The sequence below is a fragment of the Gallinula chloropus genome (assembly GCF_964237585.1).
Source record: "Gallinula chloropus genome assembly, chromosome: 1".
NCBI lineage: Eukaryota > Metazoa > Chordata > Aves > Gruiformes > Rallidae > Gallinula > Gallinula chloropus.
The window spans coordinates 191,996,854-192,016,258 of NC_140085.1; the positions used below are offsets into that span (position 1 = coordinate 191,996,854).

General features: G+C 46.3%; 1 protein-coding gene across 3 annotated transcripts in view; it reads right to left on the bottom strand.

Moving 5' to 3' along the window:
• Positions 1-565: 565 nt before the first annotated feature.
• RSF1 (remodeling and spacing factor 1) overlaps positions 566-19,405 on the bottom strand; it is a 74,959-nt gene continuing 56,119 nt past the window's right edge. For all 3 annotated transcript variants that reach the window (XM_084270036.1, XM_084270035.1, XM_084270037.1), the window contains 7 exons: positions 14,326-14,380; positions 12,991-13,100; positions 10,552-10,619; positions 8,672-8,879; positions 6,749-6,972; positions 3,613-3,804; positions 566-1,488 (listed from right to left, as the gene is read on the bottom strand). In XM_084270036.1, coding sequence (XP_084126162.1) covers positions 917-1,488; positions 3,613-3,804; positions 6,749-6,972; positions 8,672-8,879; positions 10,552-10,619; positions 12,991-13,100; positions 14,326-14,380 — 1,429 coding nt within the window. In that variant the 3' untranslated portion in view covers positions 566-916. The remainder of the gene's footprint in view (positions 1,489-3,612; positions 3,805-6,748; positions 6,973-8,671; positions 8,880-10,551; positions 10,620-12,990; positions 13,101-14,325; positions 14,381-19,405) is intronic.

Genomic DNA, 19,405 nt, shown 5'->3' on the forward strand with positions numbered 1-19,405 from the left:
CAAGATGCCATCCAACTTACAGACTTAACTTCACATGGATACATCCTCCAGCCAGACACTGTGCATCGACGACCAGCTGATGGACTATGCGTGAGAGAGCTTTAGAAATTCATAGCTAGCATGTTTCAACTGTCAAAAACTTCATTACAGTACACTTTACTGTACAAACACTTTAAAGGATGTTTATTAGGAAAGTCTGCAAGTCATAATGGATAGTAGAGTTCTTGTTTATGGTACCTTCTTGGCCTCTAATAATTCTGTTTGCCTCCAGTATTAAAAATCAAACTGCTTCCATGAAGGTGATTACTAAAATGAGCTATGGTATGTTAACCTACAACTCACAAAATGCGACAGTACAGACATTAAGTTTTGTTTTTAACTGTCTGTTAAGTTGTAATCTAAGTTGTGAACATTTAAATATAATATATATCTCATATGAAAAAGCTAAAGCACAAGTGCTTCTGCATCCCCCCCACCCCAACCCCCACCCCCACACACCCCCCCTCCCGCCCTTGAGCCAAACCCACCCCAGTTCTGGTTTGGGCCCTGACCGATTTGGAATGCTTTCTTAGGCCACCCATTTTCCACAAATTTGTATGCACTCAGGAAATATAAAGTCAAAAATATACAAATCTCTTGTTGTTATAAGGTTTTTGTGAGTGAAATTACCCAGGACCATGGACTTGGAAGGAGAAGGGGGCGGGAGGAGGGAGGGGATAAGAGAGGGAATTTACAGCAATTCATCTTCAAAGTTCAAAACTGGTCACTTCACAGAAAGACTGCAGGACTGGTGAAATTCTTGCTTCTAAAAAGTGATACTGTAGTGGAGAATTTTCTAGGAAAAATAAAACAGCTTTTAATAACTGGCCCGCTGGTATGAGCTACCGTGGAATAAATTAGCACAAAAATGGAAGTCTTATAACTGTTCACTGTTACAGACGTAATCAACAAGGTCAGTCACTCTCAAAAGTTCATCTTCATCTTCCTCCGGCCCTACTGCTTCCTGCCCGCTCCCCGTGCCGTTGGGCGCCAGGCTGGCGCTGGCTGTGCTGTCCTTGGGGGCCTGGGTCTTCTCGTTTGGCTTGCCGATCAAGTTCTCAATGGTTTTACCTGGGCTCTGTCCGTTGGTGGAAGGCAAATCCACCAGGCTGTAGTCCAAAGGGCTCTCTACTTTCCCTACGTTATCAAAGTCATCCTCTTCATCGCTTTCTATCCGGTAGCAGTGCTTCTTGGCGTTGTCTTGAGGAGCCTGTGGTGCTGGCAGCTTATTTGCAGGAGCGGGGTTTTCGGAGTCGTCGTTCGCATTCTCGCAGTTGTCCTCGTCATCGGTCTCGATTCGATTCAGCCGCTTGCGGACAGGTTTCCCCTCATCTTCCTCCTCTTCCTCTTCCTCAGAGTAGTCGTCTGTACTTCGCCGGCGCTTTCGAATCAATCTCTTGGACTCCTTTGTGGATTCGTCGTCTTCCGAGTTCTTAGAGGTGTAGCTCTCTGCAATAAGCAGCAGACTTAAAGCCATTAGCAGAACAATCACACTTGATTTTTCATCTCTCACAGTCACTAACAAGCCACCTCTGGCCACACACGTTTCTGTGCCCTTCCCCAGGGTCCCCAACTGCACCAAAACCCTTACATTCCTGCTTTTGCTTTTTAAGCAAATTGCTCAAGCAGCAAAGGCCAATGCTCTGCCGATGCTGTTTCCACTCTGAGGAGTGCCAGAGGCGCTGGGGGCACATGTGTTGCCCCCAAAAGTGGCAACTGCATGCCAGGAATAGCGCAGAACCTGGGATGGCTTAGAAAGGACAGGCTGAAAAATGAAGCGGAAACACAATTTCACAGAACCACAAGGTTGGAAAAGACCTTTAAGATCATCCAGTCCAACTGTTCCTGTCCTGTGCTAAACCATATCCCTAAGTACCTCATCTACCCGTCTGTTAAACACACCCAGGGATGGTGACTCAACCCCCTCCCTGGGCAGCCTATTCCACAGCCCCACAACTCTTTCAGTGAAGAAGTTTTCCCTCACATCTGAGCTGACCCTGCCCTGGCGCAGCTTGAGCCCATTTCCCCTTGTCCCATCTCCTGTCACCTGGCTGAAGAGACCATTGCCCACCTCTCTGCACCCTCCTGTCACGTCAGTGTAGGCAGTGATAAGGTCTCCCCTCAGCCTCCTCTTCTCCAGGCTGAACATCCCCAGCTCCCTCAGCCGCTCCTCAGAGGATTTTCCCTCCAGCCCCTTCACCAGCCTGGTTGCCCTTCTCTGGACTCACTCCAGGACCTCAGTGTCCTTCTTACGGTGAGGAGCCCAGAACTGGACCCAGCACTCAAGGTGCAGCCTCACCAATGTCCAGTACAGGGGCACCATCACCTCCCCAGACCTGCTGGCCACACAGTTTTTGATACAAGCCAGGATGCCATTGGCCTTCCTGGCCACCCAGCCACACTGCTGGCTCATATTCAGCCTACAGTCACCCAACACCCCCAGGTCCTTCTCTGCCTGACCGCTCTCCAGCCAGTCTCCCCCAGCCTGTAGTGCTGCACAGGGTTCTTTTTGCTGCATCCTTGTGATTTTTCATTAGGAATGGATGTGAATTGTCACTTTTCAAGGGTATTATTTAATGTGGGGTCAAGCTGATACAGTTGGGTATTTTTAACATAATTAATTTACAGTAACAGTGCTGTACATTTTATACTGCTGTGGGAGAGTACTGCAATGGTACTAAGTGGTGCTGACTTTAATAGGCAAGAAGCCAGCACCAAAAATACTTGAGGAAATGGGATTTCACAGAGAAAAGACTTCATCGATTAGGGACTGTGTAAAGCCATGAGTGCAGGCAGCAAAAATCTCAGCCACCATACAGGAGGTTTTTATCAGAGAGCCTGTATGTCGTACTTCTGAGCACAGACTGTCTTGCAGTACAAGACCAAGTTTCAGATTGCCTCCTTGATTCCCTTCACCTATGGAGTGCTACAGGTTCCTTTCCAACTCAGGCCAGCACTTCCAAAACTTACCTACAAGCTGATTCTCTGAGCAAGCCTGGCATCCAGTGCAACCCGAACCACCCAGCACCTTTGAGAGCCATGCCTAAGGTCTCAAAGGCTGGGTGCCCAAAATACAAGGTACCCCCATAATCAGTGTCTGCTTTTGTGAAAGCTCGTTTGGAATTAAAACCCACAGCAGTCGCTGGTGGTGTGACTGGTGTTGCTGAGAGCAGGACTTATCACAGCTCCTTCAAACCGAAGGTTGACTGAGGTTTAACCACCAGCACAAACGCAACCTGGGCACCAGAAGTCATGCCCTTTCTCTTACAGAAGGGTTTGTGGGAGGAAACTTTGTGACCTCTCAAATGAAGAAGTGGTGAAACAGTGAGATTAGTGCTGATATCCCAGCACTCCGTTCCAGATATGGTAAAAATTCGGACCTGGAAGTCAGGATGAGGAAGCAGGATGACTTTGAGAAGTGACTGTAGCAGAGCATCAGGAACTAACAGTGTCTCAGAAGCATCAAGGGACTCTACAAAGAAGATCTGCTCAAGCCTCTGAACGACATCGTTATCTCTTCCTGCTAATGCTGGTCTGTACCAGCTCCTGCCAACGGGAGGCTGTTTATTTTACCTTCACTGTCTGAAGTGGAAAGCCTGCGTTTATGAACTCTTCTCAACTCCTTCCCATATCGGACACTCTTCTGTGAGCCCTCACTTTCTGAATCCTCCTTGTAATTAACTTGTCTCTTCTGATTCCGTCTTGACCTTCTCCTCCTGGTTTCCAAGTAGTCATCATCGCTGTAATCTGTGTAATCGCCACTCTCTGTACAGGGGAAAGAAGAGTGAGGTGTGTTATTCCATTAAAGCACAGCTGCTCAATTCAGAGAAGGTTCAGACCAGCACCGATGGATTCACGGGCTCTTCCAGCACGGGAGAGTCTCAACCATTGTGCTGCATCACCCTGCCCCTTCCCAGGCTCACACATCAGTTCTCCTATTCATCACCAGTGCAGAACTGCCTGATTTTAAAATCTCACAAACCCTTTCCCTGTCTCCCTCAAACTTCTCCAGAAGGTTTTCTTCCAGTGTGCTTCCCTCATCCCTACCGGTGCCAAAGATGCCTCCGCTCCAATTCCTGACAGCCGGAACAACCTCACTGAACTGCAGCTGATGATGCACATTGCCACTGACACTGGAAAGTCCTTTATGGTTTTAGGATTTAAAGAAATTATACTCCACTCAAAAAACTTTTAAGAATAAGTGGATGAAAACCCACTGACAAGATGGAACTCCAGCTAAAATCCGAGTTGCAGAATTTAAACCAACAACAACCAGTCCCACTCGACTGTAGGTTCACTTCAAACAGAAACTGTATAGAAGGAACTTACCCTCACACACAGTTCTTCCTGCACCACTCCACTGCAGCTACTGCCTTTAAGAATTAAACTCGTTAACATCAGTGCCTTTAATCGACTTCAGCTGCTTTTTCACTCAGCTGCGCCAGAGCACTTATCCCAAGATACATTTCTATGTATCACATACTGTCCCTAATTCAGATGATTGACACAAGTCACAGCTCACAGTGACATCCTCTTTGCTTCCTAAGACGTTCGAGACCCTATCAGAGCAAGTCAACAGCCACCTCCAGAAAGAAGCTCCATCTCTGGAGAGTGAAATCAAAGCCACTCACAGGGCACCTCATTTCTTTAGCTCCAAACAGGGTTAAGGCAGGATGCTGAGGAATGGGGGAAAGACACAAACACTCAGTTAGGACTGTACTTGTAGATACAAAAGGAATGACACTGAAATCAGCTGATTTTATCAGAGATGCATGTCCAGCAGGAAACAAATAGGTGCTGCTGTGCATCAGAGAACAGATGAGCAACCTCTACATCTCTAGCTTCTGCCAGCATTCTTCACTGACAGTGCACAGTTGGTGCAGGGATGCATTCAGGGCAGGGAAGCAGCAGCTCTTCTAGGTGCATACAGCTATCATACAGCCCATGCATGAATGTCTGTCTGTCTGGGAAACCAGGACTTCTGAGCAACTTACTCCAACATGGTCATTATCTATGTTTTAGAGACACAAACACCACTGGGAAGGTAGCATATGCTACAGTACATTAACTCTACAGTGTACTCAGTGCCTTAAATTCACCATAAAAAGAAGCTAAAATAAGTTCTTAGATATCTGGGACTGGGTCTCAGCCAAAGCAGAGATGCAAAGGGCAGTCTTAGGGCCACGAAGATGATTAGAGGGCTAAGCACCTCCCCTATGAAGAGAGGCTGAGGGAGCTGGGCTTGTTCAGCCTGGAGAAGAGAAGGCTGTGGGGGACCTCATTGCAGCCTTCCAGTCCCTGAAGGGAGCAGAGAAACAGGAGGGGAATCAACTTTTTCAAAGGGCAGAGACTGGCAGGACAAGGGGGATGGAGTGAAGCTGAAGGAGGGAAGGTTTAGATGAGATTTTAGGGGGAAGTTCTTTACAGAGATAGTGGTGAGGTGCTGGAACAGGCTGCCCAGAGAGATGGTGGGTGCCCCAACCCTGGGGGTGTTCAAGCCAGGTTGGATGGGGTCCTGGGCAACCTTTTGTAGGTCCAGGCCTGGAGGTTGGTGGCCCTGCCTGTGGCAGGGGATTGGAACTCTGTGATCCTTGGGGTCCCTTCCAACCCTGACCAGCCTGTGATTTTATGATCCAGGGATTCTATGATTCAGAGACAGATGCTAATGGAGACAAGGTGCAAGTACTGAGTAGGTGTTAGTCTCACACTTCAGACTGTGCAAAGAGAAAAGGAACTGGTTGAAGGACAGGTGGAATAAAGTGAATTATCAGGTTTCTCCTGTGATGCAAGAGTCTTCAGTTAATAAAGATCAAAAAGCATAATTACAGAAGAGACAGACTCAAGGAGTTATCATTTGCTTTCAAGCTGAATAGAGAACACAGAGTGCTGTACAACTTGAAAGAATTACTCTTGTGTACAAAGTGAGGGGAAATGTTTCTTTCAGAAGAAGGTTTTCAGGAGGTCTTCAAGTAGTTACAAAGAACTACTGCTTTGCCTCCATCCTTTCTCTTCCCTGCAACAGTGTTCCAAACAGGAAGGTGCAGGTCAGTTGAAACTATTCACAACAGCAGCATTTTGTATCATAACACAAACCTTCTGTTACACAGTAACTACTTAAAATGCCAAGAGCCTACTACTAAAGGTGTCCTACAGAATATTGACAGGAGAACAAGTAGCAAACAGCTCTCCTCTGAGGAGCTGCTGGAAGAGCTGGGGGTGTTCAGCCTGGAGAAGAGGAGGCTGAGGGGAGACCTTATCACCACCTACAACTACCTGAAAGGAGGGTGTAGAGAGGTGGGCGATGGTCTCTTCAGCCAGATGACAGGAGATGGGACAAGGGGAAATGACCTCAAGCTGTGCCAGGGCAGGGTCAGGGTAGATGTTAGGAAAAAGTTCTTCCCTGAATTTTCGGGGCCTGGAACAGGCTGCCCAGGGAGGGGGCTGAGTCACCATCCCTGGATGTGTTTAACAGGTGAGTAGATGAGGTGCTTAGGGATATGGTTTAGCACAGGACAGGAACGGTTGAACTTGATGATCTTAAAGGTCTTTTCTAACCTTGTGATTCTGTGTGATTCTCTCCACACAGGGAGCAAAGGCACCACTTGAATTGACCAAAACCACCAAACAGAAGTCAGTCTTCACAGGAAAATGAGACTTTCCCCTCTTCCTCTCTCCAGTACACACTATTTAATGCATTTCTTCCACTCACCAGATTCTCTGCTTGAATTGTCTTCAGAATCTTCATCTTCATCATCTTCAGAGTATTTTTTCTTGACTGTTTTCCTTCGTAACCTCCTGCTTTGCCTCATGGGCCGGGAGAGGTGTCGCCGGGAGATGCGGGCACAGAACTCGGAGTCGCTGTCTTCGTTTGATGGTGGCTCATCTTCACTTTCATCCAGGTTTTCCTCTGATATAACAAACTCATCCTGAGATCTGTTCAGAGAGAGACCACAGAGATAGGTACCAGAAACAAAGGATCAAAGTGGTACTTCTATTTTACAAACAAGTGATAAGATGCAAAGTAAGTGTTGTCTTATACAAGAAAATTCCAATACAGCATCCAGAAGGCACTGAGAAGAGGATGGAGCTGAAAACACATGAGCACAACTTGTATGGCTCAAGGTACTGTTAATTCCCTGAGATTTCTGCCAGCTCCGCTCATGTACTGGAAGTTTCCAGCACATTCTGCTATTCAGGGTGCCACTGAAATGTCCTCAACATGGTCACAGGTGGAAAATAAAGCTCAACATCTGCATCTATGTGGTAGAGATTATCTGTATGCTTAGTAAGTTGGCTCTGCAGGGTTTAAAGCTTTAAATGTTGATGTTAAAGAGTCCAGGCTTCATCCTCCATTATCTGTCTGCACTGAGGCATAGGGGAGGTCTGAAATAATTAATATTTTTTTTTAATATTAGGAATTCTGTTCAGTCTGGGGACTGAACAGTGAGGAATTCCATGGAAAGAGAGTTTCATTCAGAGCAGTACTCAGCATCTCAAGCTTCACATAACACATATTGACTTCCTAAAGTATAACCCCCTTCTCTGGCTGCTTTCAAACTCCCTCCTAGATGGCAGAAATCAAGAATTTCTTTCAGTACCTGCAGGCCAAGTTCAGTGTGCTCTACATGGGGAAAGTCTACTCTTCCGATTTCTAAACGACAACCAATCATAGAATAGAACCCCAGGATCTCCTGAGCTGGAAGGGACCCATAAGGACCATCAAGTCCAACTCCTGGCTCCACACAGGGCCAGACAAGTCAGAGCAGGGCACTGAGCGCATCGGCCAGACGCTTCTTGACCTCAGCCCAGCTTGGGGCTGTGACCCCTTCCCTGAGGAGCCTGTGCCAGTGCCTGACCCCCCCTCTCAAGACAGACCCTCTTCCTGACACCCAGCCTAAACCTCCCCTGGTGCAGCTTCACACCATTCCCTTGGGTTCTATCCCTGTTCCCAAAGAGAGGAGATGGGCATCTGCCCCTTAGTTTCCTCTCATCAGGAAGCCACAGATGCTCATGAGGTCTCCCCTCAGCCTCCTCTTCTCCAGGCTGAACAACCCCAGGGACTTCAGCCTCTCCTCGTAAACCTTCCTCCTCCAGACCCTTCCTCATCCTCAGTGCCCTCCTCTGGACACTCTACAAGTTTTGTGTCCCTCTTGTCCTGTGGTGCCCAAACCTGCCCCCAGGACTCGAGGTGAAGCTGCCTCAGTGCAGTGCAGTGCAGGACAATCCCCTCCCTGGACTGGCTGGCCATGCTTTGCTTGATGCACCCAAGGATGGGGCTGCCTGGGCAATAAAAAGCCCAATAACCCCCCCACAAAACAGGGCATATTTTCAAAAGGAAGCAGCTAGCCTCATTTATCTACATCTTCGTGAAGTATCTCTGCTAGACAGTCCCTTCAGTCAGAGGACTGAGTCCACCTGGCTCTTCCTCAGCCTCAGACATACTGGTGACACTTCCAGTGCAGTTTTCCCAGTACAACGACACTCCCCGAGGCCAGGAGAACTTTTGTAGGCCCTGCACAGTGCTCTTCCAGCACGGGGCACGTGCTCCTGACAAACCCCTTTCAGAGGCAGTGCAGACCCAGGAGCCTACAGCCATCTGTGACCTGTGGTGGGAGTTAAACTGCAAACCTACCCATCACTGATCTTGAATTCATCCTCGCTTTCCTCCTCATCCAGATTACTGTCGCTATCCAGGTCATTCAGTCGCCGTCGTTTCTTGCGTCGCGCCGCAGCAGCCCGCTGTGGTCGCTTGTTTTCCTTCCTTTCTTCCTCCAGTATCGTGGAAATGTCCTTTCCACGGTGACCTGTGATATTGGACATGTCTTTGCCTCTCCCAATGCCTGAATTCAGTGACAGAAAGAGGGGATAAAAAGAGCAAGTTTAATTTTTAACATATATATCTATCTATCTATCTCCCTACATATCTCTTTCTCCCATGCCTCTAGTGTCAGTTAACTTCCTGTAAAGCAGAGCAATTTTTTGCCACACAAGACTCTCTCTGGAGTCTCACTCCTGACATAACCAGCCCCAGCCCCTCAGAAATGCTGAGGGCCACACAGAAGACAAGGATAAGGGTCAGTATTGTGATACCCCAACCCACACAACTGCCAAGACCAGCGCCTTCTGTGCAGGGCAGCTATCAGCAAATGCATCTTCTTCACAATGCTGAGTATCCTTCTTGGGAGATCACAGACTCACAGAACTGTAGGGGTTGGAAGGGACCACCAGACATTGAATCCAACCCCCCTGCCAAAGCAGGGTCCCTAGGACAGGTCACACAGGTCGGTGTCCAGATGGGTCTTGACTCCACAACCCCCCTGGGTAGCCTGTCCCAGGTTTCTGTCACCCTCACTGTGAAAAAGTTCTTCCCCATATTGGTGTGGAACTTCCCACACTCCAACTTGAGGCCATTGCCCCTTGTCCTGTCTCCACAGACCACTGAGAAGAGGCTGCCCATTTCCACCTGTGTCCCACCCTTCAGATATTGATAACCATTGACCAGATCCCCTCTCAGGCTTCTTTTCTCAAGGCTGAACAGCCCCAGCTCACTCAGCCTTTCCTCACAGGGGAGATGCTCCAGGCCCTTATCTCCATGTCCCTCCTCTGGACTCTTTCCAGGAGATCCCTGTCTTTTTTATTCCAGGGAGCCCAGAACTAGACACAATACTCCAGGTGGGGCTTGACCAGGGCAGAGTAGAGGGGGAGGATCACCTCCTTTGACCTGCTGGCCACGCTCCTCTTGATTCCCCCCAGGATCCCATTGGCCTTCTTGGCCCCCAGGGCACACTGCTGGCTCATGGCCAACCTGTCATTCACCAAGACCCCCAGGTCCTTCTCTGCAGAACTCCTCTCCAACAGGTCTCCCCCGGCCTGTACTGATCCATGAAGTGTTTCTGTTGCTGTCTGGCTGGGGAGTGGCTGAAAAGCTGGTTTTACTGTTGAGACTTAATTAGGTTTATGATACGGGTCTCGTGTTACACACCCACCAAACCCCAATTTTCAGACTGTCTGTATCCATCCAGCTCCTTAAGAAAACCGGTGTCTCTACAGAGATACTAAACACCCAACAGCAGAGGGAGAGCGTTTCAGGGCAGTTGACTCCAAGCAAGCTAAGGTGATGCAGACCTAGTCTTTAGAAGGTCCAACTGTGCACCAATTTATTAGCCTGATTTTTGAAGAGGACAGATGTCCATATTGCTGGATGCCATTCCAATCTCAAATCCCAAACTTAGCTCATTAGTTTTAAGAGTTTCCTTGCTGTGCTTATTGATTGCATTCATGTATAAAAACACATACAAGCTGAATGTAACACCAAATACTACTAGACATCTTTGGTCAGTGTGGGATAGCAATTCCTAAAAGAAATTTATTTAGTTCCATTCCAAAAATACAACAGTAAAGCCTGTAAATGACAAAGTTTAAAGGAGAGGATTAATATTTGTTGCTTCTCACATCAAAATAAATCGTCTCAATCACCACTGCAATGAAACCCCAAAAATACCAGAAACGTACCTCCTCCATCAGCCTCCTTGATATCATCTTCAATGGCCTCATCAATCGCCTCATCAAACTCATCAAACCTGGAAGTAACAGCTTCCATTTACCACTTTGAAGTGAACACAAATCAAATCATATTATGAAAACATACCTCAACATCTAAAACTAGTCAGAGAAATCCCTCCACACGCGCGACGGGCTGGGTATGCAAGAAAATACTACGGATAATGGGCTGGATTGATGATAAAATACTCATGGCTCTGAGCAGAAAGCCAGTTTCGTTTTACATGCCATACCACTGAATTTGACCATTTCCAATTTGAAAGTTCTTTAAAACAGTGTCAGTGGCCTTTGTGTCACACACAGTATCAGTCATTTTCCCCACATCTTTTATTAGATGATATATGCACTACACAAAACAGACCAAAAAGCACCCATAAGTCAAAGTAAGATTATTCAACCCATCTAAATGTTCCTTGAAAACTTCTTTCCGATAGCTTCTGCCTCCTCTTAAAGCTCCTACTAATTACACAGCGTGGAGCTGCAACACCCTGACATGAACAGGTAAAACATACCACTCACACTTCAGTGTGATTGTATACAAACAACCTGCAGTGTAGCATTACCTGTGTAAATAGGGCAAAGGCAAAATACACAGATATTTCACAGAACCACAAGGTTGGAAAAGACCTTTAAGATCATCCAGTCCAACCATTCCTGTCCTATGATAAACCATATCCCTAAGTACCTCATCTACCCTTTTTTTTAAACACACCCAGGGATGGTGACTCAACCCCCTCCCTGGGCAGCCTGTTCCAATCCCCACCCTGGACCATCTGGCCATGCTGTGTCTGATGCCCCCTGGATGTGGTTGGCCTCCTGGCTGCCTGGGCATGCTGCAGGCTCACAGTTAAGTTACTTAACTGGACAATGCTTTCATTAAACATTCAGGTTCTCTGTAACAGTGCTGTTTATCTCAGTCCTCTATGGCAGAACAAGAACAGATCTAATATTACTCCGTATTCCAATAACAAACATAAACCACCTTCTCCTTTAAGAATAAAGCAATGGATTTCTGGTCCCTTTCTATTCCCTAGGAACAACTGCATGTATTGTTTGAGACAGCTTTACACAGCAAGGAAGTATCTGAAATTACTTCATCAATAAGATCAGTTACATGCCTCAAAACACTCTTTTCCTTCCACACCACTACAAGAAACCAAACCCAAAGCTCTTTAAAACGTGAGGAATCGCTTAACCCTTTGAAATCACTGCTAAGAAATAACCTGAGCTCAAACGTGAGCTGACAGCTGCCTGTCTGTGAGGTGCAATGGAACAGCATTTCCTCTGCTGGTGCTTAACTTGTAACTCAGATTTCTGCTGACATCCTCCTGAGGTGGCTCAACAAGTGCCACAGAGGGGTTACGTATCTTTAGAGAACCCCAACTCTCCACTAGAGATTTGTCTGACACGTGTAATATATCCACCAGCTCACAGTTCTGCATCTGACAGTGTCTGTAAGAAAGACTCTATCATGTCACATCAGAAAGATTGATTTTTTTCCAGAACATGACATGAAAACATTACTTCCAATAAAAATTATTGTCTCTGCACAGCATGTGTCCTGCTGAAGTCATGCCAGATACCCTACAGCCAAGGGGTTTTTTGTCCTTCCTGGTCAGAGGCTTCATGAGCTGTCATGAATGTAATAGCAAATCCATATAAACTTGCCCGTGGCATACTGCTCCTTACAGGAATACTTCATTTCCCAAAGCAGCTGTGGCATTTTCATTAGCATAGTGTCTGTTGTTAATTGTAAAAAGTTATGGAAAATCAACAGCTAAGTGAGGTCAGCAGGAATTCTCTGCACAGCGGATACAAAGCGCCACATCTCTCCTCAACAGGAAAACCAGAGCAACTGGGAGTTTCAGCTCGGTTACTGCTGGAAGGGTTTGAAAGTTGGAATGCTCTGAATTTTAATGATAAATGTCTACACAGAGTGAGTACAGGCAAGGTAATACTTTATACTCCTAATGCAGCTGGGACAAACCCCCACAAGCTCTCAGGCAAACACTTCTCCCTCTAATCCCAAACATAGGTTTATCTCAAAAAGGTTTATCTCCTCTATCCTGGGGATAGAACCCCAGGAAATGGCGTAAAGCAGGTTTAGGTTGTATGTTAGGAAGAGGTTCTGTGGGGGTCAGGCACTGAAAATGAAAGATAATATTAAGAGCCCTCTGAATTTTGGAAACTTCAGTGACCCGCTCTACCTTCAGAATGCACAGAGCCTAAACATCTCAGAATTCTAATTTCCTAATTGCACTTCTATCACCATTTCTCTGAGGAGGTACAGCCAGTTTTTAGATGTGCTGTCACAGAGCTGCAGTTTGAGTTTCACCCCCCTTTCACATTAAGAAGCTGTTGGTTTACCAGCTACTTAAACAAGCTGCTGACCTGTAGCTTATGCACTTGCGGGTTCTGGTAGATCTCCTTTCGAGCAGCTTTGATTTGGGCTTTTTGGAATCTTTCTTCTTTTCTTCCTGACCTTCAGGTATTTCTGGTTCCTGTTTGGATAAGACAGAAGTGTCAGAAAGGTTTATTCCCCTGCCCTCCACACTCATCACAACTGAACTTATACGATACACACCCAACGTAGCACGTTTTGGCTTCCAGTGCAATGACTTGTCACAGCAGAGTTCACCCAGACACCTGCACCTACTGCCCTTCCTGGCCACTTAATTCCACAAATATGGAGTTTAAGGGTCGAGGCGACTGTGTCATCATGTTTACCCTGCAGCACTGTGGTCATATGTATATGCAGCAGCTGGACAAACTGTTGTTAGCATCTCTACATGGTGAGCACAGGGATGCTGTTACAAGCTGGTTTCAATAAAACTCCACACAAGTTAATTTTATGATAGTCTTCCCAAGTTATTAACTTACAAAAAGGCATAATAATCTGCCCCTAGGATGAATTGTTCAAATATTTGCTCCCAGCCACAGATTCTTCAGCATGTTTGTACGATCTGTTAGTGCTTTTTTCTGTTATCTGGCTTTATTAGAGTCAGGGTGGAACGTCTGTGTTTGTTTCAAAAGAAAACTTTCACTTGAAACTCTCATGCAAGGACCAGATTCTGTGGTTTAAGACAAAGCATCTGGCTGAGATGTTAGAGAATTGCTTCAGAATGTAGTTAAGAAGTGAGAAGAGGCTGTTCTCCACCTAAATAAAACCTTTTTTCCTCTTCTGTAAAGGGAAACCATAAATAAACCCTTAAATGTTTATAGTTTTTAACAACATATGATTTCAATATACATTTGGCAGAGGGAAATGTTAAGCTTCTACTAGATACTACATATTCCCTCTGAGTCGTAAGCCAGAAGAACATTTGTTTCCACCAGATCCAGAGGAAAGCTATGATGATTAGCTCAGACCTAGATAGCTACACAGCAGACACCAGAGTGAATCCCACCTTCATCGACTACAGAATGATAGAGACCTCTACTCAAAACCCAACTGTAATGGGCAGGGAGGTGATTCTGCCCTGAGTTCGCTTACCGAGGACTCGTGTGTGGCACTGGCTGGCTCTAATTAACACGATAAAGCACCCTTGGTTTCTCTGCTGAACTCAATCTGTTTAAAATGAAGGGTCTAGAATGATTTCTGATCTGAACATATATAGATTTCTCTCTCCAAGGTGCTACTAGGACATCTAACACACCGCTGAGAAAATCCATCCTTGTGAAGTTTGGAAAATAAACCAGTAACACAACGTAGACATGGTGACGTACCTGAGGTGGAATGATGTTCTCAATGCTGATACCCACGTAGACCAATCGCTCTTTTCTTTAGGAGAGAAGAAAATGAAATGAGGTTACAGAAAGACAGCAGAATTAGCTTAGGTATCTGCAATTAGCACTGTTTGAAGTTCTTACTATTGATGGGAAGAAGCATCCCAAGAAGATGTTCCAACTAAAACGAGCTATTTTGCCTCGAATTATGTGTCAAACCTCATACGATTACTTTTTCCTGCATGCCCACATTACTTGAAGATTGTGGACACCACAGAAATAATTGAATTGGGGTGTAAAAACCAATTAAAAGACAAATGAAAATATAATAATGATGTGATTGAGATTATGCTGTCAGATCCATAACTACCACCCACCTTGGAGGAGCTGAAAGCTAAAATGGGAATTTCAGAATCACACTGAACTGGAAAGATTACGTGAAGACTGGACACAATCCAGAGCAGGCAACTGCCAGGTTTTATTTGCCATTGTTCCCAGCAAGAACAATCAACTCTAAAGCCACGAGAGAACAAATAACCACCTATACAGCAATCCTTTGCCAGAGGAGAATGGCCTGAATGAAGACCAACAGAGTCAAGTTGCTGTGGAAGCAACTATGATGACAGATGGACGTGCGAAGAGGAGAACAGCTAACAGGACAGCTGCAACAGCAGTCAGCCTGTTTCACACCCAACTGGAGTACTCGGTGCCAACTGGGCACCACGTGTACTCCAAGAAAGATGGGACCCAACTGAAGAATTCAGAGCTAGGCAGTAGGAGCTACTGGTGGGCAGCAGACATGACCAGTTTAGAATGGCTGAAAAAACAGGATAAACTGGTCTAGAGAACACTACACTGAAGGTGGGAGAGAGACCAGTATTCAAATACAGGGCTCTTGTAAGGAGAGGTAGGCTGTCCTCCTTGTCCACAGCAGGCTACAGGATTCTACAGGATTAAATGGAGTACACTTTAGTTTAGACTTAGCTAACATCATCTGATTTTCCCTGGCCTCAAGTCCAGCTCCTGGTTTCTATTTGCAGCTCCTTAAGGACTCAAGTATTGCATAGGTCTCGTCATCCAGCTAGAGAGCTCTTGGATATCTTCCCACCTCTCCAACAGCACTGGATGCTGGTCTTCAGGCTACTGGATGGAGCTTTAGAAAAGCAGTCTGTGAGGAAGAGCAGCCAGGTACTGCAACAGGCTGGGCTGCGAAACAAAACTGCCATCACCACAGGTCCCTACCCTTCCTCTTCTAGGAAAAAAGGGGTAATTTAAACCAATGAGGATGCCAAAGACAGTTGTTGGGATTTACCAGGCTCAGCAGGGGCTCTCAAAGCAAGCCACATCTCTACACTGTTTTAAACTGCACGTTCTAAACAATTTGGGACTGCCCAGGGAGGTGGTGGATGCCCTCTTCCCAGAGGTGTTCAAGGCCGGGTTGGATGGGGCCTCGAGCAGCCTGGAGCATCCCTACCCATGGCAGGGGGTTGGGACTTGATGAACTTCAAGGTTCCTTCCAACCGAAATCATTCTGTGATACTGTGAACAACAATCCTGTGGGGACAGGCACCAAGGTATGAACTAGATGTTTCCCAGCAGACATCCAACGTTCAGGATCCTGTGAAACATCATTAAACTTGGAATAAAATCATTCAAGAAACGATGCTACCCTCTTCTGGGTCTCTTAGATGAAGAGTCTTGAGAAGAGGAGGCTGAAGGGAGACCTTATCAGTGACTAGTTACCTGAAAGGAGGGTGTAGAGAGGTGGGCGATGGTCTCTTCAGCCAGGGGACAGGAGATGGGACAAGGGGAATTGGCCTCAAGCTGTGCCAGGACAGGGTCAGATTAGATGCGAGGGAAACGTTTTTCCCTGAAAGAGCTGTGGGGCTGTGGAACAGGCTGCCCAGGGAGGGGGTTGAGTCACCATCCCTGGATGTGTTTAAAAGACGGGTAGATGAGGTACTGAAGGATATGGTTTAGCACAGGACAGGAACGGTTGGACTCGATGATCTTAAAGGTCTTTTCCAACCTTGTGATTCTGTCTCCATCACCCAGAGTCAGACATCTGAAGTGACAGTGAGCGAGCACACACCACATTACACTTGAGTCCCAACAGACACAAGTCATCTACAGCTGTATACAAATGCCTGAGATGCATATTAAATATGTTCACTCCGTATGTGAGTTATTTAATAAATGTGAGGCATTTATGTGTAAAAATTTCCTTTCCAATAGTTTCAGTAATTTCTAAAGCATCTAAGTAAATTTCAAGTCCTCTGACCAGCCTTCTGTACTACGTATTTGTATCTCGAGGACTTCCTGGAGAGCTCTTTACTGAAAGAATCTAGCATAACAATCTTTACTTAAATAATATGAACAAGCACAATTCCCAAAGTGATACTGGCAAAGACTAAAAATGGATTTTAGGTTGGTTTACAGCCAAGAAACCCATGAACGGTGACAACTCAGTGTCATAATATCCTAACTGAAATTTCTGGCTGTGTATAAGGAACTGGGTTTGTCTCCTAATCTCAGTTCTCCAAACGGATACATGAAATCTTTATTCACCTGAGCACCATGAGATTGGCTGGATGAGGAAAAACTGTCACATGCTGTGCAAAATTACTATGGTCTTGAGAATTAATTCAAATAGCATCTTAATACAACTGCTAAGAGGAGAAAGGAACTAGAAATGCAAGCATTCTAGTATTCAGCAGGTGTCTTTGATACCTTCCTGCACTTCTCATCCCTCATAATGCAAAGTTAAAATAAATTAAAAAGCAAACCCAGAACACAGAGCTTTCCATGCCACTGGTGACTTCAGGCAAGGGACTGGCCATGCAGAGCTGCTTGAGATAATTCAGGTAACCTCATAGAACCACAGAACATTAGGAGTTGGAAGAGACCTTGAAAGATCATCTAGTCCAACCCCCTGCCACAGCAGGATCACCCTGACTATATCACACAGATTGGCATCCAGATGAGGGTTGAAAATCTCCAGAGACGGAGACTCCACAACCTCTCTGGGCAGCCTATCCCAGGGCTCTGTCACCCTCTGAGTGAAAAAGTTGCTCCTTAAATTCACATAGAGCTTCCTCTGCTCCAGCTTGCACCCATTGCCCCTTGTCCTATCACTGGCCATCACTGAGAAGAGCCTGGCTCTGTCCTCCTGACTCTCACTCTTTACATATTTACAGACATTAGTAAGACACTGATGGGTTATAAACTCTTCCTAGATGAATCCAGAAAACATTTTTGCTTATGTAAGCTGCTGCAGATGTTGCTACAGCAAAGTCAAAGTACTGCACATGACTGGCCTGAGAGATGTAGACAAGTAGTCCCTAGAGGGATTTTCTTTCTATCAAGAAGTCTGAGCATGAACTGAAAGGGACATCCATAAACGCTCTGATGTCCACTCCCCCTGGCTGGTGGTAGGACGTGATTCTAGAGAAACCTGAAATTCCACCAGGGTGTTGTGGCAGCACCTTGAATTCACAAACAGGTGGGGAAAAGAGGTATGACTTCCATGTGTAGATCTGTAAGCCAACGTGAAATCTACAGTTTTTTTCATGAAAGCTCAAGTTTTCATTGAATAAATCTGTGACATAACTGGGGATGTGTGAGAATAACTGAGCAGCTGAATCAGGTTCCAGAAAGCGAGGGAATAATTGAAACAGGACGACAGCATCACTAGTTCAAAAAGCACAATAATAACCCTGGTTCAAAGAAACTATTAAGCCTGCACAAACACGATGAGAGAGTTGAGTTTCTTCTCTTTGCTAAAAAACCATACAAGAAGTACTGTGATTTTATGGAAATGTTAAAATATTCTGATGCCCCAACCAACCAACCCACCTGCTTGGAAGTTTTACACTAAGCTGTAATAAGCACTGTAATTTCTTCTGGCTCTGCAGAGAAGGACCTGGAGGTCCTTGGTGGATGACAGGTTGGCCATGAGCCAGCAGTGTGCCCTGGGGCTCAAGAAGGCCAATGGGATCCTGGGGGGCACTAAAAGGAGCATGGCCAGAAGGTCAAGGGAGGTGGATCCTCCTCCTCTACTCTGCCCTGGTCAAGCCCCACCTGGAGGATTGTGTCCAGTTCTGGGATCCCTGGTATAAAAAGACAGGGGTCTCCTGGAGAGAGTCCAGTGGAGGGACATGGAGATGATTAAAGGCCTGGAGCATCTCCCCTTTGAGGAAAGGCTGTGAACTGGGGCTGTTCAGCCTGGAGAAAAGAAGACTGAGAGGGGATCTGATCAATGGTTATCAATATTTGAAGGGTGGGACACAGGGGGAAATGGCCAGCCTCTTCTCAGTGGGCTGTGAGGACAGGACAAGGGACAATGACCTCAAGTTGGAGCACAGGAAGTTCCGCACCAACATGCAGAAGAGCTTTTTCGCAGTGAGGGTGACAGAGCCCTGGGACAGGCTGCCCAGGGGGGTGTGGAGTCTCCTTCTCTGCAGATATTCCAGCCCCACCTTGACGCCGACCTGTGTGACCTGTCCTAGGGAGCTGCTTTGGCAGGGGGGTGGGACCTGATGAGCTCTGGAGGTCCCTTCCAATGCCTGCGATTCTGTGATTCTGTTTATGAGGATCAGGTTGCAAACTGTTTGGTGAACATCCGCTTCAGACACCAAAAGCACTACAATATTGTTTGTACACTCTCCTGTAGCCATTAGAAGATGGTATTTTTACACCATGCCAGTGATTTCAAGCAAGACAGAGTGGGAAGAGCCTGCACTCCAGCAGAATAGTTACCAAAGTAGGACCAAAAATACTGCTTACTAGTAACAAGTCCCCTATCAGAAAGCACAGCAGCAGACATGGTTTCTTTGTCCCCTGCACGTCCACACAGATGGGGGCTGTGTGTAAGCCCATAAAAATAACCAAGAGCTTCTTTCCCAAAGCTACAATCACCTAGGACTGGCAAGTCAGGGATAACTTCACCACAGCATGATCTAGATCCATCTAAGCATAAGCAGCAATACTGGGAAAGGTCAGTACCTGATCTGTCACCAGTAACTACCAGGAGAGGTAATGGAAGCTGAAAATGGACACAGCTTGTGGTCCGCTCTTCCCA